The sequence below is a fragment of the Clinocottus analis genome, unplaced genomic scaffold (assembly GCF_023055335.1).
Source record: "Clinocottus analis isolate CAN_PGR_092001 unplaced genomic scaffold, fCliAna1.0.p SCAF_7, whole genome shotgun sequence".
Taxonomy (NCBI): Eukaryota; Metazoa; Chordata; class Actinopteri; order Perciformes; family Cottidae; genus Clinocottus; species Clinocottus analis.
Window position 1 is genome coordinate 17,802,381 of NW_027176229.1, and position 24,014 is coordinate 17,826,394.

The window sequence follows — 24,014 nt, forward strand, 5'->3', positions numbered from 1 at the left end:
ATCGATAAGAGGAATTGAAAACGGGATCGGTACCATGCAATGTGTAGACCATGACGACTATATATATATATATATATATATATATATATATATATATATATATATATATATATATATATATATATATACATATATATATATATATATATACATATATATATACATACATTTGAATAGCAATGCTTCAATTTTATACTTTTTTAAAAATTATTCATATTTACATGTTCCAGACTCAAAAAGTAGCAGTATAAAGTAGCCTAAAGTAAAATAAACTGAAACTGAAAATGTTACAGTATCCAGTAAGAGGCACCGCCAAGGCGCTGGTTCGTATGCACCTCATTCAGCCACCACAAACTGTGCATCAGCCATGTGGATGAGTGAAACACTTTATTAGGGGGAATGTTCATCCTTTTTACTGAATTAAAAACAGCACTTTCTCTCACAGACAACTACAGTAGGTACAGATTAAATAAGGCACAACACCCAAGAGGAAAGAAAGGGCACGTATAACACAACACATCTGCCACACCTTCAACAATGATGGAGCCTTCCATTCTTTCAGTTAGCAGAAATACAAATAAAAAACATAACTCATCGACCTGAAGCCAAGTTCATCGAGGATTTCACAAATGGACTACAAAAGCTAAAAATGAATGAATGTGACAGCAGACCACTGTGGAAGAGCTCACAGTCTGCTAACTGTGACGACGAAAGGTTCAAGATCTACCTTGAGAACCATTTCATACCGAGACAGTCAGGCTGTTAAAGCTTTCTAATACTTGGCTGCTACCATGTGAGAATTTGAATCAGTGGGAACAACTCGCCTGATAGAAGCCAGATGACGGATTTAATTTTGAATGACAATCGCCATTTGATTTCAGTGTAACAGCTGCTACTTGTTTATGATGGTGGATCAGTTCAACATGTACTTTAATGAGGCAGCCTGTCAGGAGACGGGGATGTCCACTAAGTCTGGTGCGAGTTTGGTGATGGCTGTGAAGTGTTCGAGGTCCAGTCTCTTTTTCAACAATGCTGCGTGTATGGCGGCTGCATCTTAAGCGAAGGCTTCTGGTTGCCTGAAACACACACATCCATCATCAGCCGATTTATGGGATTCTGTGTATTATTGGGATTGTCGAAATGATAGCAGTCCCCCAGTGATGAACAACTTGTGATAACCCTAAACTAACACAGGCATAATTCCACACATTGACAATAAATCACTACATCATCAAGCAAGAAAGTCACCACTACAGTTAGTGTGCAACAGTTTCTGATTGGCTTGGCCGGCCTGTAGTTGCTCCGGAGCACCTACGGGTGGCATCGTTCTGCTTCGAATTGCCTGATTAAGGAAAAGCCCCCTCCCCTGACACAGGGCAAGGAAACACAGGGGCGTGCAGGGCCTCAATCCAGAATTTATTTTGGACATATAAACTTTATTTTTTCACAAAAAGTCTCGAAGAGAGTTTGAGCTTCACATGGAAATCAAGCTTTTTAAACTTATATATCATTTCACAACTCAAAAATACAGATGTACCTTAACTTCAGTGTCTTGTTTTTTTTAACACTAACACACTTTTAAAGCCACTTTTTGTTCTGCCACATAGTGTCAGTCATTGTACAAGAAGTGAATTTAAGAGTGACACAAGTGTGTTCAATCCAATTCCTGTAGAACATAAAGGCAGTAGTGGGTTGACTTTGCAGCACGGCACCTCCTTTCAAAACACTAACAGGTTGCTCGTCAATCGGACCTTCTTCTACAGAAAGGGTAGCTTTCACAGAAAGCAGCGGTGTAGTATTCCAGTCACTGATCAGTAGCTTGTTTGCGTATTTCTGCAGCTACAGTGTCAAGTTAAACTCTTTTTTTCTAGGGCATTTGGAGGATGTGAACAGGAACTTCAGTTAGTTTGAAGCATGAATGTTTCATCTTCTCAGATGGGCCACACTGGGCCAGACTTTTTTTTTTTTAATTCATTTTAGTTATATAATTAGAAGACCATTGGAGTCCTGCGATGCATTTTTTTCAAAGGGGGACTTGGATTGTAGAGTTCTGGGTATCTGGACTCAAGGTGTGTGATCCTGCGATCTTCAAGTGGTGATCTCGCTTCCTGTCCCACCTCCCGTTCCCAGGAAAAAGGATTGTCGGGCTCGGACCAGAGCCAGTGTGATTGCTAGTGCCCCTTCCATGTGCGTAAACACACAGATGGCAGTGTTTGCTCACAGCTTGATGTCCTGCGATTCTGACATCTTCGCAAGTGTCTTTTTGACCCGTAGGGCTGTGAGGCGGCAGGCCGGGTTGTGGGCCCAGCATTCTGTCATCAGCTTTCCCATCTGTCTCAAACACTGAGGAGGGACAGATGTATGATAGGAAGGTCATTACTTTGTGAATTTGTGTCTGTATGTCTATATTTAGCCTATGTCGATGTATTTTACCTCATCGCTGGTCCATCGATTAGGAAAGGATGGTCGTAGTCTCTTGATGCAGACCACCTCTCTCATGTCTTCATATGAAGGATCTGTAGGAACTAACTCATGGTACGGCAACTGGTACTCTTCAAGAATGCCTACAACAAATGAAAAGGAAAATGACGTGTCAAAATCTATCCTGCGTAGCCATCGAAACGGCACATGGTTTGGTCAGTCTGGCTTTCAGAAGGTGTCTGTGTGAAGAAACAAAAAATACAAGTATCTACCTCCTGAAACACAACGGCGAGCGATCTCCCAGAGAATGAGCCCAAAGCTGTACATGTCGGCCATTATGTACGACTGGAAATGACTTCTATTCAGAGTCTCGTCCAGAACCTCTGGAGGCATGTAGCGCTTTGTACCGACTCTAGTGTTGGGAGGGATGTCTACCTCGTTGGTGTCACTGCAAAGATCAAAGTAAGAATTTTAAAATGAAAGACGAACGAGCTCTGCACATTACTTCATCCTCAAGTTCAAAACTACTTTGACTTATGACGGACTCTCTGCCATTTTAAATTCAGCAGAATATGGATTACAATCAAGAAGTAGACCATTTCATCAAATTGGGTTTAATAGTAAAAGATGTGACTTATTCACTCACCTGATAAACTTGACTGCCAGTCCGAGGTCAGCTATACAGCAGGTCCCATTTCTTTTCACCAGTATGTTCTTACTCTTCAGATCCCTGTGAGCAATGGCAGGTTTGCCCTGGGTGCCAAAGATCTCGGTGTGGAGGTGACAAAGGCCCGACACGGAGGAGTAGGCCAGCCGCAGCATGGCTTTATTGTCGAGAGTGGTTGATTTGAGGTAGTCATACAAAGAGCCATTTTCATGGTAGTCCGTGATCAGGTAGAGTTGGGTCCAGGAGCCAGTTCCTTTAATATCAGCAGCTATAAAACCTGTGAATGAAGGGAGGAAAAAAAGAGGAGTCTGTTATCTTTTGTTATTTGTTTTATTCATCGAGTTAGTAACTATTATTTCTGGGGTCTGTAGAAACATATCACGAATATGTCATTATATTCTAAACCAAAGAAAAAGGGAAACAACTACAACTACAAAAAACAATGTATCAACAACAATAAAACTACAATTGAACATTTTAACACAACAAGAACCCAGAACTTTAAAACATCCAATACAGGTTCCTATATTATGTAGGGCTGGTATTCTTTGCAATGTTTCCTTAAATTCCCCTTAAATTCGTCAAGGTCTTACTTGTTAAATGTTTAATGTCGAATGACAAAACATTCCAAATTGTCATTCCTCTAAACATAACAGTGCTTTGCCTTGCATTACTTTATGAAACAGTAAGTGCAGAATGGTACAACATATGGTAATTCCCTATCCAATTTACTAGACGTTTCTTTAATTAACACCTTCGGTAAATATAGTCTTGTATCATCAGCATACATCACTTATGTTCCTTCATTGCGAACAAGAGGAAGGTGATTGATGAATATAAAGAATACACCACATTGCAACTCTTTACATTTGAAAAACTACCAAGAGAAGTCTGTCTTAACTGAATCAGTTAGGCTCAATCATAGAAGTAGTATTGAGTAAAAACTAATCATGGAAAGGCTGTATGAATATAAGTAATTTCAAGAATTAAAGTTGAATTTGCTTTTTAGGAAGCTGTCCTGTAGCACTTAATAAACATGTTCATCTTGGCAATTGTCTAATTTGTGGATTTAATGACATTGAGATTATAGATCCTAGAGCTACTTCTAAAATAAAACATGTCGTATCGACTGTGTAAGGCAACATTATGCACTGTCTGCATATAGTCTGTCTTCTAGTTTACCGGCAACTACTTAATTACTATGCAACTTGTAGTGTTTAATTATACAAGCTCTGGTTTGCAGTCGGCTGTTGTCTTCTTTATAATTTGTTGGGGTGGATGGTCTCTTGGCTATAATTGATTTGTTTTGGCAGCAGTGAGTGCAGTGTAGTGCTGCATAGCTAACAATGGACACAGTCCCACACCAACTGTGGCATGTATTCAATGTTAATTTTTTCATTATTTCTGCGTCACCAGTTCATCCATTCGTTAATCCATAATTTAGGATTGTTGAGTATAACTGATCATATTACAGTGGCGGGCCGTGGATTTGGTACCTACGCAGCTGTTTAGTTTAACAGCTGTTTAGTTTAATAGCTGATTGCGGAGCAATTCATTGATTGATGACTGTTCCTTCAAATTTTAAAGACAAAAGTAAATTAAAAACACAGATGAATAGAGTGACATGGAGGTGCATGCAGACTGAAAAAAATGAGATAGAGACTAGAAATCAGTAACATGGAGGAGCAAGTTTAGAATATATAACACATGACTGAAAGAGTCTTACCCAGAATGTTCTCATGTCTCATTAGGACGGTCTGGTAAATCTCAGTCTCTCTGAACCAACTCGCCTCCTCAGTGGTAAAGAATACTTTCACAGCCACTTTTTCTCCCCTCCATCTGCCCATCCACACCTCGCCATACCTCCCCTTGCCTATCTGCTTCACCATCTGGATCTGTTTGGCTATTGTTCGCTGCACCTGAGGAGGAGCAAACGATGGAAAAAGGATTAGTTTCAGCACGTTCAACTCCTTACATGTTGAGAGGAACCCGACCAGAGGTTTAGTGAGCCTCCGATGGCTGCAGAACCTCCCAAGCTAAATCAGCTGCAGTATGAGTATCTCACCAATAGAGGGAGCCCTGAGCCCGAGCCCGAGCTTTGTGACTGCTCGATCAGGTCCCGCAGAGATTCTCCAGGGGGGATGTAGGTCTCATCCTGCTCCAGACCAATGCTGTACCGAGGACGAGACTCCTGACGCTTATACCTGTAAAAACAAAATGATGCCGCATACCCTCTTACAAAGGATTACAAAAGTATAATGCTCAAGGTACCATAGAGAATAGAAACTTCCCGAAATATACACTGTGCATTAAAATCTAAGATTCATTTTAAAAGTGTTTATTTGAATGTCACATGTATTTACCTGAAGTAGCAGAAGACAATAATGGCCGCCAGTATGATGCTGCACACGATGACTGAGATCAACAAGGCCATGTGATGGATCTTTCCATCGACGTAGACTGGAGAGGATAAAGAGGTAAAGAAAAAGGTATGTGGTTGTAATTATTTAGCCTTTAACATCCTTAAAACATGAGAATGATACCAATAAATGAATGACTAGAATGAACCACTGTGCAGTAAATCAAGGACAAATCATATTTCAATCATCAATGTTTCATTTGCTTCTGGCACACTCTTTTCCCTCAAGACCCTCAGTCAACAACGAAAGGAAGCCCTCAGCCTAGTCGATGAATTCTCTTCCTGATCCCGTATGATAGGGTTTCAAGATTGGTGGCTGCCCTCAGTGCCTGCTGGGGCTTGTGATTTCCTCGGGAATCTAGGCTTACTGTCGCTCAGATATACAAAAAGACTCTCACACTCGCACATGGAGTATAGTGTTGTACATAGAGACTGTGGTATGCTCGACACCCAGCAGCTTTGGCGAGCTCCAGGACGGTTTGACAGTAACTCCTGCTGTCTCCCCCCCGCTTAAGCCATCTTTGACTCTCTGACAATGTCATGATATCTCTATCACTGAATCCTGTGTGCTGTAACACCATCGGTCACTGTCCATATCATTGCCACACTGTCACTGTCACCTGCCAGCTGGAGAACCAGTAGTTCTTAAGAGTCCTTCTTGTGTTTCATGGACAAAAAAAAAGTGTTGTGGAGGGATGAGAGAGATAAACTTACGAGGAGGTTTGAGTGGTGGCAGTGTAGGATGCAGGTTTTGGTTACAATAATCTTGGTCTGTGCAGCACTCCATTGATCTCCTTTGACGAGAATTCCCAGTCTCCTGGAAGACAGAAAAGTTATTTTTTATTCCACTCTTTCGTAAGAAAAATAAACTGATGAGCCAACAATTTTGACAATTGTTTTGTATCGTAGCAGATCTAAAATCTTTCAATTCAAAAAAGGTTTTTGAAGATGTTACATTTGTCTCTGGGATATTGTGATGTACATTTTACCTATTAATCTATAAATGTATTAAATCAGAATTTCTGTTTTTTAATTTGTCAAAAATGAAAAGCATCCTTAGTTCCAGCTCTAAATATAATTGTGTTGTAAATAGTCACATAAAGTGACATGAGTTTATAACGCCATGTCAGACTTCTGCTTCTTTCCATCTAAATGAAGTTCAAGGGCTGAGATGTATCGTGGTACGGACACGGTTGCAAAAGGGGAGCAGTTATGTGGGTTGTAATGTTACTATCATCTACTCACCCTACACTGAAATTCTGATCCTCGGAGCCCGAGACATCCTGCAGTTTGGACCGGCACCCCTCCCTCCTCCTCCACCATTGTGAAACAGTAGCCATCAGTCCTGGAAAACATGAGCAGTAAGTACAGCAACCACTGAGACGAGATCATGTTGAATTACGCATCTGCACATGTGTCACATTAGTTGTTTCTTTCGTGACCCCACTCCTTATACCTGCATGTATTATTGTTGGAATCTTCGGGGCAGTGATGATAACAGTGACACCACAGTAGTTGTTGGGAGGACGAAGAAGGAGCTGTGCTGCCACTAGCCTCCTTCCCACTCTCCCCTGACTCCTTACTGGATGCTCTTAGGAGCATGCTGTCCAATATGTTGCCTGTAAAACAAGCAAAAGGAGAGAATAGGAGACATTTAGTTAAAGGAGAAAAAACAAAACGATTGAAACCGCATGCATGAATCATAGGTTCATGATACATTTTAACAGAGGAAAAAGCACTATCCCTGCTAGCATCAAGTATTGCATTATTAATGGCGTCACATGTTTAGGCTCATGCTACTAGAGGGTGTTTAGTCTAGAGAACATCTTCAAAATAGAAAATATCTGCAGTAATACAGCCAGACCGAGCAGTTACATTATCTGTGAAGCTTCGTGAGTGGGAAAATAATAATGTTAAGTTTAAATAAAAAAAGGTTTGTAGTCATAATTAAAGAGAAGGGAGATATAAAATGGATTTAATATTTGGTGAAACATGCGGCAACATATTTCAGCAGAGCCTCCGCCTCAGCATCCACCAAGTTCTCCTGGGGAGAAGTTTCCTATCTCTACTCCCACAATCTCTGCTGTGTTGGCGTACGCATGCAGGGAGTGACGAGGTCAGACGGCAAATATCCACTCTGTGCATACTTAAATTCACATGATACGTCCACATCTACAGCTGCCTGAACTGCAACAGAATCTAACTTACTATAGTGAATCCACGAAGAAATGTAAGAGATGATTACAAGCTATGAGCTTGTGCACCGCCACGGCTGATTTTTTTTTAAGTTTACAACGGATAAAGCTCCAGAGCGAAGCTGTTGCATTCCCTACTTGTCCTATTTCAAAAGTGCACCTGTTTGTCACATGAGCAAAAAAAAGGGATCACGGAAGTGTCTTTCCTTCATGGCTTTTAAGATTTTTATTTATTCCAGCACGCTCATTGAGAGCAGATGCTTAACAGCTGCAAGCTGAGATGGTCCAAAATAAGCACGAGTCCTTCCCCTCTGAAATATACTACAAGCTGATATTGAACCAAGTCTGCTCTCCTCCTCTGTAAACTTCTCATTCTTGAGTTCAGCTTTTCTTTTTTTAGCAAGTGCTTCTTACAAATGAGAATCAATAAACACGGTATGTGAGAAGGGCGCAGTCAGAAGGAACGACCATATGTACTTTGAATTCTCTCTCATAATGTGAACATGAAGAGACGTTTAGGTGGGTGAGGTATCCTTCTAAGAAATTAGAAAGCACAAACACTTGGTCAGAATCTATGGTACATTGTTTAAGCGATGAAGAACAAGACTTTTATTCTTTCACTCTTGCAGAAAGTGTGATGCATGGTGAAGATGCTATAAAGCTGACACCGGAGAACCAACAACTGGCCACTTCTACATATGAAGGTGTAAAGCTGATTTGTCCTCAAGTGTAAAACAAAAATTGAGGTGTTTAGCATCTGGTGTGAATACAAAATGTGTATAGCATAGGAGACAAAAAAATGGTCTATCCATTTCTAAAAACGCTTTATGGCTAATTTGACCCAGTATGTGTCCTTCTATATCTTCTAAAACTGGTATTTCCTGCACAGTGTTTTTAATTGCCCATTTTTTCACAATCTATTCTCCATTCTTAGCTCGTGAGCTCAATCACGGCAACAGCTTTTGTTGCGACAGCTTAAATGTCTGCACACTCGTCTACCGCATAATAGTTCCACTATGAATCAAAGCTCAGCGGCAGGGGTATTATATAAGAAGTTTTCATTTCAGTTTCAGCTTTTGTAGTCGACTTTCATCTTTTTGAATTCGTGTTAATCCTGAGCAACACCTCCTGAACACATTAAAGTTCAATTACTTCAAAATCTATTCTTTTGTTGGAATATTATAATGACCTAAGTAATTAATGCAATGTTATATGCTTGTCTGATATCCCCATTTAAATATAACTATTAAAATACAAAGTGCTGCCTCGTGAAGTGGTGCTGTTCATTTGTATTATCTTTGATATGATATTCCATCATGACATATATTATAAAAATGAACAAGCTTGGATGAACTTTGTTTTGGGGTGTGGGTGTGGCCAGTGAAACCAGGCGATGTGGGCTAGGAGTGTTTATGGAAAGGGAGATTATCTACAGAGAGCTTCACTTTTGAAAAAAAAAAGGGCTGGATTAGATGGAAACTTGAAAATGTGTTATATATTTCCTGGGCTGTCAGTCAAATGTCAGATAATGGGTGTGATATCTTCTCTTTCATCTGAGCTTGGCTGTCTTTTACAAAACATCAAAGAACTTCCTACAAGGATAAACGCTTCAAGCTCCTTAATAGACTGAAACACGCAGACACAACTGCACACCTGCAATACTACACACTATACGCACATGTGCTGCACAAATGTCATTTTCTCTCACGATCAGTGTCACTCATAATAACCTACGTGCTTTGTTGTCAATGTACTGCACTTGCATTGATTGACATTCATGAATCTGTATTCACAAAAAGGAACCACAACTTTAAGTGATGCTGACTTCGGCAACTCGGGCTCAAAGAAAGGAAAGTTACAGCTAATGCTAATAGATTTTTTTTTTCCTTTGTGTTTTGATCAAGAGGCAAATGCTGTTCCTGCTCATTCATCTCCTTTATCTTGACTGAAACAAACTGTGATTATACACCATCAATTGGTTTTCTAACCCACGACTTTCATTGGCAGTCCAAAGTCCTGTTTTGCTTGCCTTTCTTTCAAAAGTGAGGAGCTGCGGAGGTGTGTATCATGTCAAATGTGTAATGAAGCACTTCGTCATCCTAACAGAAACAGAAAAAAAAGACAATAATTCACTTCTGTAGCTTGATAATATCCCGTTTACTAGAGATTTTTGAGACAGAAATAACGGCGGAAGATGAATTCAAACGAGCGTAGTCTTTTGTGACAATGTGCTTCACTTTCTGAATGTCTCTCTCGCACACACTGATACTGTGTTGACAATACTGCAAGAGAGGGACGGTGGGGTTTAAAGGGGTCACACTAACAATTGACCGATTGGAGAGAAAGGGAGCGAGGAAGAGTAGAAGGGGGGGAGAAGAAAGGGGGATTAACAAACGAGAAGTGACAGAGCTGCGGGGAACTGGTGGGCAGTTTAGCAGCACACAGAGGGGAACGAGCAGAGGCCACTGGCCTTTTCCACCCTTTCTCTCACTCTGTCCCCCTCTCTCCCGCCACTTACTCCATCCTGCTTCCGAATACTCATTCACTTTGTGTTTCACCCGATGCCAACCTCTACCCCCCCCCCCTGCCCTCTTCCTTGTCCTATATCCCTTTCTTTAGCCGATCTCTGCCTCTCTTCTCCCATTTATTCTCAAATATCAACAGCCTCCCTATCTCCTTCTACCCCCGACTCTTTTTTTCTCTTCTCCTCTTCCACTTTCTTTGCCCTGTCCTCCCCGTGTGAGTTCACTGGATAGTCATGTGAGGTGCTGCTGTGCTGTTGACAAAACACAAAGCCTTTCACATCCATCCTGCACCTGGGATCTCTGGCTACTGCTCGGTGTGTGTGTGTGTGTGCGTGTGCGTGCGTGTGTGTGTGTGTGTGTGTGTGTGTGTGTGTGTGTGTGTGTGCATGCACGTGAGACAGACAGTGGGAGAGAGATAAAAAAAAAAGGACTTACAAAAAGAAAAGCCACAGCCGAGTAGAATATATTAGTGCTTCTAGGTGAGGTGTCTGACACATTATTTATTAGATTATCTGATTTAAAACCAGTCAATATTACAGGAATCGTCTTTTCGGTGAGCTCGTCTTTATTACACTGTGTGACTTTTACAAATGCTATCACATTATGAACAGAGTTCAGAGAGCAAAAGTTTTACAATACTCTATCGTCAACTATCTCCTTTGGAAATATCAGGCTCTGGTCTTGAATTTTCTCAAATTGTAGCTTCAAGAAAAAATAATTTGCCTCGAAGGAGCTGAATTTTTGTTTTTGTTGAGAAAACACGAGATAGATGTGTTCACAGAACAGTCTGCATTTCTGCAATATAATGTATTCTTTTGATGGCGACATTAAAGGAATAGGAGCAGGTATCAGAAACGATTGCCCCTGTGGTCTGGTCCTGGGTGTGAGGTGCAACCCCCGTCGAAGAAGCTGCACTGACCAATGGGGATCCAGTTCAAACCGCATCACCAATGTCAAAACATACTGGAGGTCAAACGATGTGTGCTCTCGAAACTGGCCGAATTTCAGTCACTTCACCGACACTATAATTGTTTCAAGCTCTTTCACTAAAATGGCCTTTCAGATGCCAGTGTGAGCTTTCAGGTCTCCCCTATAGGCTTTTTTTCAGGCTTGATGGCAGGATATAGGGGCCACTGTAAACACACAATTAACAACCGTGGCCCCACAAACCCCCCGCCAAAGCTAAAAAGGCCTCTTTTCAACAGACGCCGCTTTGTACAAACTGAAACAAAAAAAAGAAACGAAGAAGACAGATATTGAGATAGGAGAAGGGGAGAGAAGTGAGGGAGAGGGATATTGTGCATGAGATGGCGAGAGGACGATAGGAGATTTTAGAGGAAGATAGAAAGACAAACAGATAGGGGAAAACAGAAATGGAGAGAACATATCATTAGTTATCCCGGCCATGTCAAACAAGGCCTACCAGAAAAGCCCTTTCATCGAGCCCATGTAAACACTGCCCACCTCCCCCTTCCACTTAAGACACACTCATTTGACAACGCTGCTCCCTTCCTGCCCGCTTTCTTCCCTCTAAGTAGTAGTTCATCTTGCTGGTGTTTGACAGTGCCGTCGGTACAGTGAAAGGAACATGGAAGGTGAAAGGGTTTTGCTCCTGCTGTCTCTCTCTCTCTCTCTCTCTCTCTCTCTCTCTCTCTCTCGCTCTCTCTCTCTCTCTCTCTCTCTCTCTCTCTCTCTCTCTCTCTCTCTCTCTCTCTCTCTCTCTCTCTCTCTCTCTCTCTCTCTCTCTCGACTTCCATCTACTTCCAGTGCCTGGTCTTATCTCCATTTTCTTCTCCCTGTCAATGCTGAGATGAGCTGAGCCATCCCACAAGTGCAGGAATGTCTTAATGAACCCCACTTTGAGATGTGAATGCTGGGAAGCTGAGGTTGTCTCTCTAACTGGTTTACATTGACATCAAAGCAGTGTTTTGCATCTGGTGACAAAGCACTTTCTTGCACTACTTTGTAACTACTCTACTAATATCAGAGGAGAAAGGATCAGCATCAGATTCTTATTACATAACCTGCTGGTTTATATTTTATTAATTGAAAACAGGAAGAAGCTGTGCATCAATACTCCTCCATGTCCCTTTTCCTTGTACTCCTTTCAAAACAAAACCACTCTGGCGTCTATCTCTCTCACTGACTTTTTAACACCTCTGTCTTTGGTGCGCCACCTTTTACCACCTCTTTTTTATTTTTCATTCACCATTCATCCGGTCTCTCAACACTCACGGACACATTCTGGATAAAAGGTTTAAAAGAGACTCAGATGAACATGGGGAATTGCTGTTAATGTCACGAGCAATAAGGAAACTGACATTTAAATGTAATAAAATGGTCAAATGAATCAATATATTTGAGAAAAACAAACAAGATGATTAAACTGTCTGGAAAAAAAAAAGCTTTTTTACCAGTAAGCTCTGCAAGCAGAATTGAGGCCGGCCACAAAGTAGCCAATTACAAAACACAGAAGTGATGTCATGGCTTTTGAGATGTTTTCTTTTGCAAAAACAGCTCGTGAGATGAGGGATGTGAGACGCTGTTGGATTGCATTCAGCCCTTCTATCCTCCGACACAACAACATCATCAACAGCTCTTCAAACGTTCCTTCATTATGTCACACTGATGAATGAAGCAGTAATGAGCCAGTGCAATCTCTGGTTATACAGCTGTCATCTGCCGGGACTAGTTGGGGTATGTCTGTGCGTGTGTGTGTGTGTGTGTGTGTGTGTGTGTGTGTGTGTGCTTTCATGGGGATGAGTGACAGGTACGTAAGGATTCCGGAAGGCCCTCAGCGTTCCCTTTGGAATACAAGGAAATGGTCCTTTAAGAAGGTATGAGTGAGCAAAGCAAGGAGAAAGAGACCAGCTGGTCTCTTCATCAAAAGCTCTTTCTCAAGGCCATCTGTGGGCTCCTACTCATCACAAAACAGCTTGTATCAATTCAAAGACACTAGGCATCCAGCTGGATCAGTAGGCTATGGTTGTGTAATCCTGACACCGCTTTGTTCTGATTGGATAACAGGCTACCACCTGATTCGTTATCAGGCAAAAATGAACGCAATGAAGTACTACGTGGAAAATGGAGATTTATCATGATTATTCTAGCGACATGAGGGCAAGTACTACTCTAAGGCAACAATAGATTCATCAGATCCAGAAATCATCATCAGTTTGTCAAATGTATAAATAATGCCAGCGTAGAAATGGGGGCGAGCGAGGGGTGTGACATGCAACAAAAGTCCCAAAGCCTGTAACCACTCAGCCAACAATCATGATTTCTCTAAGTCTTCAATATAAAATGGTGCATGCTGTAATGGAAGATCTTATCATCCACCCCTAATAAACACTATTGAAATTGAAACAAATGTAACCATTAGAATCACTTGCTCGTCAAAATATTTACTTCAGATCAGATGTTTAAGTTAAAGTGAGTTGATGCATCTCAACATATAAACAAAGAAGATGGAAAATGTCCTCCCACATCTCTTTTCAAACAATTCCTCTGGAAGACAAATGAAGGAACAAGAAGCATTGGTCGGCTCCGCCTCCTACCGATCCCGTACAGCAGCAGCTCTCGTCTGCCGTCAGACAGATGTGTATGTCACGAAGGAATGCTTTACCATCAGCAGCAACACACAGAGCGACGCGGCACATACACAGTGTCTGCCACTGTTTGAATGCATCGGCATTAAAAACACAAAATGCTCGAATTAGAGCCAACGCACGGACATCGACTTTAACAAAGGTGAAATCAAATGAAAACAAAAACATCTTCAAATGTATGAACATTCAGTAGAAAAGAAGAAGGGACGTGTCCGTCAGAACCGGGTTGCTTCTATAGAGGCATGTGCTCAGTCAACAAAGCCAATGCAAGCAGATTTTAAACCTGTTTTTTTTCCCCTTCTGGAATCATTACAATTTGTTCTAGCAAGTCAGAAAAGTGCCTGTTGTCATGAAGCGCTGCAATGGCAAGACACAGAAACTCTCAACATCTGCATGAAGCGCAGTGACTGTGGCATTTACTGATTTCAAATGAACTGTGAATGAACTTCTATCAATTAGTTCCAACCGTGGTTTTTCAGTCATCCTCCCACTGTCTGAAAGCCTGCTTTCTTCACGTTAAGGTACAAACACATCTTCAACAACAAATAACCACACACCAAAAATTGAATCCAGAGCCTCCAACATGTGGTTTATAATGGAGACTGCATGGGTTTAAATGTCTGACAAATAAAATAATGATAAATGAACAAAGCCTCCAGTAAAAGCCTGACCGACTCTCATCAGAAGGAATACAAGCTATATCATGACAAACCTATGTACTGTAAAATATGATTGTGTGACTAAAAATAGCATACTTGGACTATAATGCACACGCATTAAACAGTAATAAGTATTATGTTACGATACACACACCCTCAGAGTCCATTCAAACCTGGAAGCTATTATCACCACGTTGAATATGCTATTTCTGTGATGTCCTCATGTGACTCATTATTCCATCATGGAGGTATGCAAAAATCAAATCTATAAACTGATAAACAATAGCCGTGCACAAGCCAAGTCAAAAGTTGGCCATGGCAAATATAACAGCCGAAGTTTATGATTCCGCACTGTGGATAAAACAGAGCGATTCAAAACACGCAGATAGACTCTCACAGGCGGACGTTTTTTGGGGAAAAATGGAGAATGACAGCATCAGGGTACTTTGCATTTTTGGGAGATGCAATTCTTTGCGGCTAAAAACATGATGTCACCTTCTTGTGTGAGCATGTGTGTCTTTTTGAGATGATGTAAAAACAAGTAAGCTATAAAAAAAGGAAGAATTTAATAGCACTGAAATCGTTCAATAGTAAAGTTTGCTGAGCAGGAAATTAAAAACAAGAAGCAATCCTTTCCAAATCATTTGATCACACCGATTCATCTCCTTTACATTTCTATTGCTCAGTTACAGTGCAAGAGAACCACATTTGATCAAATGTTTTCTCCATACTCAAACTGACAATACAGTGTTGCTGTCTCATGGATATCAAATAGGCGGGGACACAAATACACACCTTTTTTTAGGCCTGTCAAGCTGAGAAATTGCCTCATTTGAAACACACATCAACTGCATGACTAACTTAAATAAATACTCCAAGTGACGAAAACTTTAAATATGCAACACAAAGGGGCGTTACATACAAGGAATAGAGGGAGACGTGCAGCAGGGCACTGCAGAGAAGGAGGAGGAATATGTTTATGTCACCCTAACCATCGTGATGGATATTTTGTCCAGACTGAAATTAAATGCTTATTCAAAAGGTTAAACAAGGGTCTGGAATTTGTAAAAAAAAAAAAAAAAAAGGAAAGAAACTTGGCTCAATGGGACTGCAGCGCACAAGTTTAACTTTGTTCACTTGGTATGTCCACAAATTGCTAGATTACAGTGGATGCTCTGATTAAGATGCCAGTTTGACGAAGAGACAGACCAAACATGAACTGCAGTCCAGGTCAAGCTGCTTCGCTGTCCTTACTTCTGGAATAATGTGCGGCAGCAGGCCGGCTGATATGAATGTAAGAACTCTGTGTTAGTTGTTTTTGTTCGTTGGTAAATTAAACAGCATCCCGACACGAGCACACACATTATTACTGAAGAAAGTGTCATGGTAATATGTCTTAAAGTTCAAAGGTAACTATTTGCTATTTGGCCTTACAGATTTATCTCCACTTACTTAAAGTCTTTACCTCTTTAGATAGTGTAAACTGATGGTCTTTCATGTTTAAGTAAAACCACAAACCGCTGTTTATTACTGGAGTGTGATGGCAAATAGGCAAATAAAACATGAATATGTGGACAGTCGTTTTTTTGCCTTTTAACAAAAGAGATGCTTCGCTGCATCGATTCTCAGAGGGTGAGGAGTTTTACTATTCAAGTCATTTTAACGTCACATGGATTAAAGTTTCTGTGATTTAAATCAAACTGTAACCTCACTAGAGTAAGTGGGTATTCAACAGGTTTGTTTGTCATTCTTTAGCCGTACATCTCGTACAATCCCCAGTGTGCGTCCTCCAATATTTTCATTCAAATGTTGCAAATCTCAGGTTCTTTAAAAAGTGGTCCTGAGCACCGAGTCTAGGTTATGAAGCCTTGAGTTTGGCGATTTCTCCGCTGCCATCTTTAAATATAGCTGTCACCATGTTGTTGTTTTTTGCCAGCCCATGAACAGAAGTTACCATATTAGGAATGAAGGAGATTGGCGTTCTAACGCCGGATACGGCTCTGGTAGAGGCAGCGACCTGTCAATCACACTAAGCCTGCCGTAAAGCATACTACGCTTCATTGTATATTTTACTACAAACTGGACCATAGTTCATAATTCAAGAAGACTTGAAACTAGCGATTCAGACCTTAAACACATGTTCACAATGTTTACTGAGGTAATAAATGAAGCGGGAAGTAGAGTCATTTTCTCGTAGACTTCTATACAACCAGAGGAGTCGCCCCCTGTTGGTCAGTAGAGAGAATGCAAGTGCAGAGCCGCACCGCCAAACACATACCTGTGTCACTGCTGCTATAAATGGATGAAACCTTGACCAGATCATCCCGACTGGATTCATATCATAAGACACACAACTTATCAAAAAGTGGTCTAACTGAAGGCTGAACACACACACACACACACACACACACACACACACACACACACACACACACACACACACACACATGCACACAGACAACCGCACAAGAGTGTGTAATAAAAACACTGAAACTATAATTTGTCTTTCAGGACACATCTAGCCTGCCCTTGTAGGGGCAATCAAAAACACACACAAACAATCCCACTATCACTCACACACACACACACACACACACACACACACACACACACACACACACACACACACACACACACACACACTTCTTATCAATCAGAATTTACAGCCACCAACAATGATTGCTTGGGCTGAATGATAAATGAACATATGAATTTTAGATGTCCGCCACTGAGAATGAGAACAAATTGGTGTGTAGGTGAGTGTCTCGCTGTGGGCCTGTGGGAGTGTTGAGAGCGTCAGTGTGTGCGTAGGTTTTGTGTGTGTAGGGAGGGATGATGGTGTTAACATTACAGCTGCCATGTGTTTATTTCCCAGAGTTCTGGTCTGTGGCGTCTCAGTCATCTCCACAGGCTTAAACAATCACTTTCCATCCATTTAAAGCCTGCATGCGTGTGTGTGCGTGTGTGTGTGTGTGTGTGTGTGTGTGTGTGTGTGTGTGTGTGTGTGTGTGTGTGCGTGCACTGTGGGAGGATATTAGAGCACTTCCTATTAATGTGCGGATAATGTGTGGAATGTGAACATTAGCGCTTAACATCCATGACGAGAAGACATCTCCACATGTATAGGTGTTCGTGTATATGTGTTTGTGTGTGTGTGTGTATGTGTGCGAGAGAGAGGGTCCCTGGTGTGTTTTACATTGTGTTTACAGTTGTATGCGTCACCCTGTCTCCTCCGTGTGATTAGCTTCCCATTAACTAAGTCACATATCACCCATCAGTGGCTCCAGGCCTCCTCTGTACTATCTCACTGGACAAACATGCTGTCGGCAACAAGCACATACACACACACACACGCGCACACAAACACTCAACATCCAGTCCCATCTGAACAGCCATTAGGTACCTATCACAGCGGATGATGATTGTCTGTATTGCAAAGCCATTTGGTTAAAAGTAGGCATCCTGACAGCCACAAATGACCCTAAATTACAGCCTGTGGATTTATTCATTTTTCACTGCCACATTTAATGTAGCTCGCTCATTCACTCCCTTACTTTGCTTTCCTTCCCTGTGTGGTGATCAACTAATAAACAAAATGACCAAACCTGTGGCGCTAAGGCGATATATTTTCGGTTCACACAAAATACGAACAAATCTTTTAATACGCCTTAACAATTAAATATAAATAATTCTCTCTCTCTCTCTCTCTCTCTCTCTCTCTCTCTCTCTCTCTCTCTCTCTCTCTCTCTCTCTCTCTCTCTTTCTCTCTCTCTCTCTCTCTGTCTCTCTCTCTCTCTCTCTCTCTCTCCCTCTCTCTCTCTCTCTCGCCCTCCCTCTCTCCATCTCTCTCGCCCTCCCGCTCTCCATCTCCCGGTGGAGGGGTGAATATTTAAGGAGGGGGAGTGTGAATACATGGAAAACCCTAAGCCCTTGATGTCTGAGCGCACTGCGACTGTGACAGCCAGCTCTGCTTCACCTGTTATCTGTCCATCACTGTTTTGTGTTGTACTGCACTCTCTCACCGAGGAATACTAAGCCTGCAGGTCAACAATAACCACAACAACTTTAGTATTAAAAGAACAGCACTAGTATTCTGTAAACCATCTAAATGCCCCTGTGCAATTGTTTTACATTAGCACAATAAAACACTATCAAACTTTGGCAGTGCAGCTACAGGATCAATCTGGCCACAAATCTTAAAGCAGAGGTTTGTAATTTTCCAGAAACTGACTTTTTTTCCATGCATTATACTGCTTGAGCAAAGGAATTCAGGTATATTTTAGACACATATTTTTCCTATGGAGTTTCATATTTAAAGTCAGGAAGTTTTCTGACAATCAGTAAGGTAAATCACAATGTTTTTGTCCGGTAATAGCCTACCCATAATAATTGCCCGAATCCCTGATGATTATATTTATTTTTCACTTCAACATTTCACCGGAACAGGGTCCAAAAACTGCGTTTCAACCCAGGTGTCACGTTTCCATTACTGCCGATCGCAGCTGGAGCCAATAAATACCTGTGACTACTGCGGAGTCATTTGTCCCGCGAATGAATGCTGATTGTTACCTTTCCCACTGAAGAAAAAAGCCAGATGTTAGTGCGTGTTAGTGTTTTTTTTTTTTGTCCAGTGGGAAAGGGGCTTTACACACACACACACACACACACACACACACACACACACACGCCCTGCTCCAGCTGTGTCTTAAGAAGTCAGGGCCAGACCGGTAATCTGACTGGGATAGAAGTTACTGGATCTGGATCCATTACAGGATGTAATACCCCTCGCTCCCAAACTCTCCTCACTTCCCCTTACCTTCCACTTTCTAGAGGTCATTTCAAGATAATGTTTTTTTCCCCTCGCACACAACATAAGGGCTGTGTCAAATATCGCATATCACAGACTCATATTTATGTCATTGCTTTGTCACTGACCCCAACTCAAGCCACCACATTAGCCTTGTGGGTCCCAGCTTGTTAACCTTAACTCTTATAGGGGCAGACCACGATTTCTGGCGCCAGATGTGTTAAAGAAATCTTTTCAGATGTCACACGGGGAAATACTTTTTTTTTTTTTTTTTTCAAAGGCTAAAGCTACGGTGTGAGTTTACTTCAGGACACCAACAATTTGTTTTCCAAACACCTCACCTCTGCGTTTCAGCTTCCCAGCCAACAGATCAGTAGTTCTAGGTATCAGTTTCCAGCGAGGGAACTGAACACATCCTGTCAGGAAGCTTTGAGGCTGAGGAGCAGTTTGCTACAGTGAGTCAGCTCTCACACCTTCTGCTTCTCTTTTCTCTAAACTGCTTCTTTTTTCCTTATTTTTTTTTAGAAATGCCTGAGTCAGTTTTGTCAATGACTTCCTGAGAGCAGAGAATGAATCCATACCATCCGTGTGTGTTGCCATGCACCAATTTGTGCTTGGCAATCAATGCAAAGAAAGTATGCTTTGTCTACATTTACCGCTTATTGACGTTGAAAAAAAGAGGCTTCTTTAACCCCAATGGAACGCAGTTTTGATTAAATCTATCCTTTTGTGAAGAAAACCTCAATTGGGTAACAGCTGAAATCATCAAGCAGGTGTTCAGTGACACACAGGAAAGGGGAAGGATGCAACACACAGATTCTCCCAACAACTTTGTGAAACCCAAAAACAAATTGCCGTTAGATGCCAGTAGAAGAGCGCGGCGGCACATTCTCAGTGGTCGGAGAACACAGCGTCAAACAACATGTGTGAAGAGATTATTTTGGCTCAAAACAGAGTGGGAGTTTTATTTTGTTAAAACACAACCTGAAATTCGGCAGAGAGCAACAGAGTCTCATTAGCGGGCAGTGACAAAAGCAAAGCAACTGGCAAAGCTTTGACTGTGAAAACTGATACAGCGGTGCTTATTTCCACCAAGGACAATGAAATGTAAGCTATCACGCTCACTCCACACTTCCCAGAACTCACATTGAAGGCTGCAGCACGGCGTAGGTGGAAGGTCACAGCATATCTGTGTGTGTGTGTGCGTGGTTTTTAAAGTGTGCACATTCTCTCATTTCTCCTTGAAGAATAATGAACACATAGTCCTTAATGTGTTTGAGACAATGGCCTAGACATGCTGTAGTGTGCGCTCCGTGCAGACACAACACCGTGGCTGCTGAAACCTGTAATGTCTCCACTTCACCTGCGGCTATCGGACCAGGAAACACTCGCTGACCAAGTCGAACGTTCACTGTACCAAGCATCCATGAGCTCATGTAGAGTGCCAGAGAGCTGGAAGAAACAGCGACAAAGGGCAGACTACTGATTGTCTTAAAATATAAAAAACCTGTTACTCTACCTGCTTCATCTTTTAGTTTTGTTCATATATGTGTGGTTCAGAAAGCCGATATTTGCTTGTTGAGACATAGTTGATTCTATTGCCAGGATAATCAATCATCTGTATGTCAACACATTGAATGAGCCTGTTGCTGGTCCAATCGATCAACTATGGTAATGAATGAGAGAGTTGCTCACAGGCCTTGTGAAAAATGCTATTTAAATAGAGTTTTAACACTTGATTTAATTTGAACAACCAATGAGCATTTCGGGTAGCAATACAATAAAACACATCAGTTAGCATCGAAACAGAAACCATCCGAGCAGAAAATGATGGACGAGATCAGTGGTTCTCAAGTGAGAGTAGGCACTCCAGGTGGTACGTGAGATTGAAATAATTGAAATAATATACATGTGTAAAAGTTACAGCCATTCAAAAATCCTTTAGAAATTGTTATTTAATAAATATTCAATAAAATGTAAGTGTACGTTCATGAACTTAATGTTTAATTAATCAGACACTGATGGCACAGCACTGTGTATTACATTTTCTTTTCAACCATGAATGCTTTGCACTGGTTAGGAGGTACTTTGCTGAACACATATGTTACAGGGGTACATTACTGAAAGAAAGGTTGAGAACCACTGCACTAATGTTCTTTTTATGTAGTCAAAATGTGGCCATTTTAGGAGTTGCTCTTTACTAGCCATGTGCAAAACACATCACTATTGTTACAGTATAAAAGTAATCAGGGTTTTGATTTAATCAGTCATACAGACTGAGCAAATAGTCTGATCAGGTCTAGCAGTAATCTGGGAAAATCGGGGTAAAGACTGAAGAAATGTGACCTCAGATAAAGAAATTCTTGTTTCGGCACATTAATGTCACACAGGTCCACTAAAACATTACATTGCCCAACATCTGACACCGAAACTGCCCATTATGGATAATTATCTGTCCCGCTGCAGCAGTTGCAGTGATACAATAAATAAGAGGAATGTGAAACATAAAGACAAGTGAAACACATAAATGTGTTACTCGAATATGAACTCTAAATTCAGAACAAAAAAAAAAAAAGAGTTGGTACAGGTCCAACTTTCTGTCAGATTTCACGTATGTATGTCTTCTTCTTTGGCAGCTGTTCTGGAGCTTCTTGCACAGAGCAGTCCGTGTCACAATGAGCGTAAGACACTCAGGAAATGTGTGTGCACTTCAACATCCATGACATTCCAAATAGCTGGAATTTCTTCCAAGGCTTACCGATAAAACAGAATCAGCCAGCAAAGGAAATAATCCAAAGAAGAGAGTCACAGCATGGACTCCATAGAAAAGCCAAGTCAGCCTGTGACAATGACAGGAGAGATGGACGAGCAAGAGGGGGGTGACGTGCAGCCGGAGGTCGCAGGGTGACCTCAGCACATAGCGCACCGAGAATAAGGTATGACCCTTCGCTGGCTTGACTTCAGGACTCCCAGCTGAAACAATCTCCAAGGACTTTAAATAGATCAACAATAAAGAGAGAAAAGAAAACTATGTATTCGGACCTGTATTCTGACAACACACATACTTATTTAAATTCCTTTTTTCGAATCAAGATAATCCGCAGGACTGCTGTGTCATGGGTGAACCCGCATGTTGGAAAAACTACAGAGGCAGAGCGTCAAACCAATGGTACATCACGACATTAAACACAATCTGACAGGTTCTCTCTAACACCTCGCCGATCACACTCCAGATACCAAACATGGGCACAGACAAAGCGGGTGATACGGCTGACGGTACCCATGTGGGCCCAAGACAATATTTGTGTCTGATTGCTTGAAGGAAACAGGTGAAACACTGATGGCAGGTATGAAAGTGAGTGTCAGAGCCACTTCTAACTTCTACGGCGAGTGAGGAATTGAAAGTGATCTGATAAGCAGTAGCTTAAAACACTGCGACTCTCAATGACTCCAGTTATTTTTCTATAGTTGGCTATATTTGCCAAATTTATATGACATGAAAATCCGAAAACATTGATCATTATTTCAGTGTTTTTGAAATCTTGTCATCTCAAATGCCACATACAAATCGTATGTTCAGGATCATGTCCACGACAGTTGCGCCGTTTTTTTAAAGCTGGTTTAAAAAAAAACAAAAAAAACCACTGACACTAACTTTAAAGATGTGAAACAAAGAGAAGAGAGAACAATAAAGCACAGATACAGTTTGTCGCGAGGAGAAGAACTGCAAAGTGTGAAAAGGAAATTTAAACAGCAAAGCTGAGTGAACGGCGACAATGTTGCGGGCGAGGGAAAGTTTTCGCAGTAACTCACCGCGTGCTCGTGCGTGAAGAGAGAACAGTCCAAGCAGCAGCAGAGGACTCCGGCTCCAGAGGCAGAGAGAGAGACAGCGCTTCAGCCTTTCTCCCTGCACTGGCATGGTAGAGTCTGTTGCTCCGCTCCGCTCTTCTCCTCTCTTCAATACAGTCCACACCACAGACTCCTCCACCAACACACTGCCTCTCCCTCTGAGTGTGTGTGTATAGGTGCCAGAGAGAGAGAGAGGTGGGAGGAGGAGGAGGAGGAGGAGTACCGGGCATGCAAGCTCCTGGATGTGTGTGTGTGTGTGTGTGTGTGTGTGTGTGTGTGTGTGTGTGTGTGTGTGTGTGTGTGTGTGCGAGTGTGTGTGTGTGTGTGCGTGTGTGTGTCCACCGCAACGTGAGAAAGTCCACACCACACAAAACACACCAGCAGTGGCAGCAGTAGTTGCAGTTGATTGTCCTCCGACCCGGTCTGACAGTGGCAGCCCAGCTGAGAGAGAGAGAGAGAGAGAGAGAGAGAGAGAGAGAGAGAGAGAGAGAGAGAGAGAGAGAGAGAGAGAGAGACAGAGAGAGAGAGAGAGAGAGAGAGAGAGAGAGAGAGAGGGGCAAAAGGGGGGAGTTTACTTCAATTGGCAAGTAGGGAGGGCTGACCCTCTAACACACACACACACACACACACACACACACACACACACACACACTCACTCACACGCTCACACACACACACACACGGGACATGAGTGGAAAGAAAAACGGGGGCAGGGAGCAGACAGGAGCAAGATCGGGTTTAGTAAAATGTAGGAGGAGGGTGAGGAGGATATTGAAAACAAGCAGCAGGATCTGGGGGATTCAGCGCCGCTCACAGCGACCACATAACCGTTTCAACTTTTCATTTTCTGCATGAATTCTTTGA

At 41.9% G+C, this 24,014-nt stretch overlaps 1 protein-coding gene across 1 annotated transcript; it reads right to left on the bottom strand.

The window, feature by feature from the left end:
- Nucleotides 1–372: 372 nt before the first annotated feature.
- On the bottom strand, nt 373–23,555 carry bmpr1ba (bone morphogenetic protein receptor, type IBa). The gene is made up of 11 exons (XM_068605079.1): nt 23,115–23,555; nt 6,964–7,126; nt 6,753–6,852; nt 6,222–6,324; nt 5,452–5,548; nt 5,154–5,292; nt 4,815–5,007; nt 3,068–3,365; nt 2,694–2,869; nt 2,434–2,564; nt 373–2,343 (listed from the first exon to the last, which is right to left on the bottom strand). The coding sequence occupies exons 1-11, from the start codon at nt 23,218–23,220 to the stop codon at nt 2,218–2,220; spliced, it is 1,632 nt and encodes a 543-aa protein (XP_068461180.1). The 5' UTR covers nt 23,221–23,555; the 3' UTR covers nt 373–2,217.
- Between the last annotated feature and the right edge of the window lie 459 nt (nt 23,556–24,014).

Excerpts from the sequence above, each read along its gene's own strand:
- bmpr1ba (XM_068605079.1), bottom strand. The coding sequence starts at position 23,220 with ATGCCAGTGCAGGGAGAAAGGCTGAAGCGCTGTCTCTCTCTCTGCCTC. Across the intron at positions 7,127-23,114 it reads TCTTCACGCACGAGCACGCG|GCAACATATTGGACAGCATG; the intron begins GTGAGTTACTGC and ends CTTGTTTTACAG. Across the intron at positions 5,293-5,451 it reads ATTGTCTTCTGCTACTTCAG|GTATAAGCGTCAGGAGTCTC; the intron begins GTAAATACATGT and ends TTGTTTTTACAG.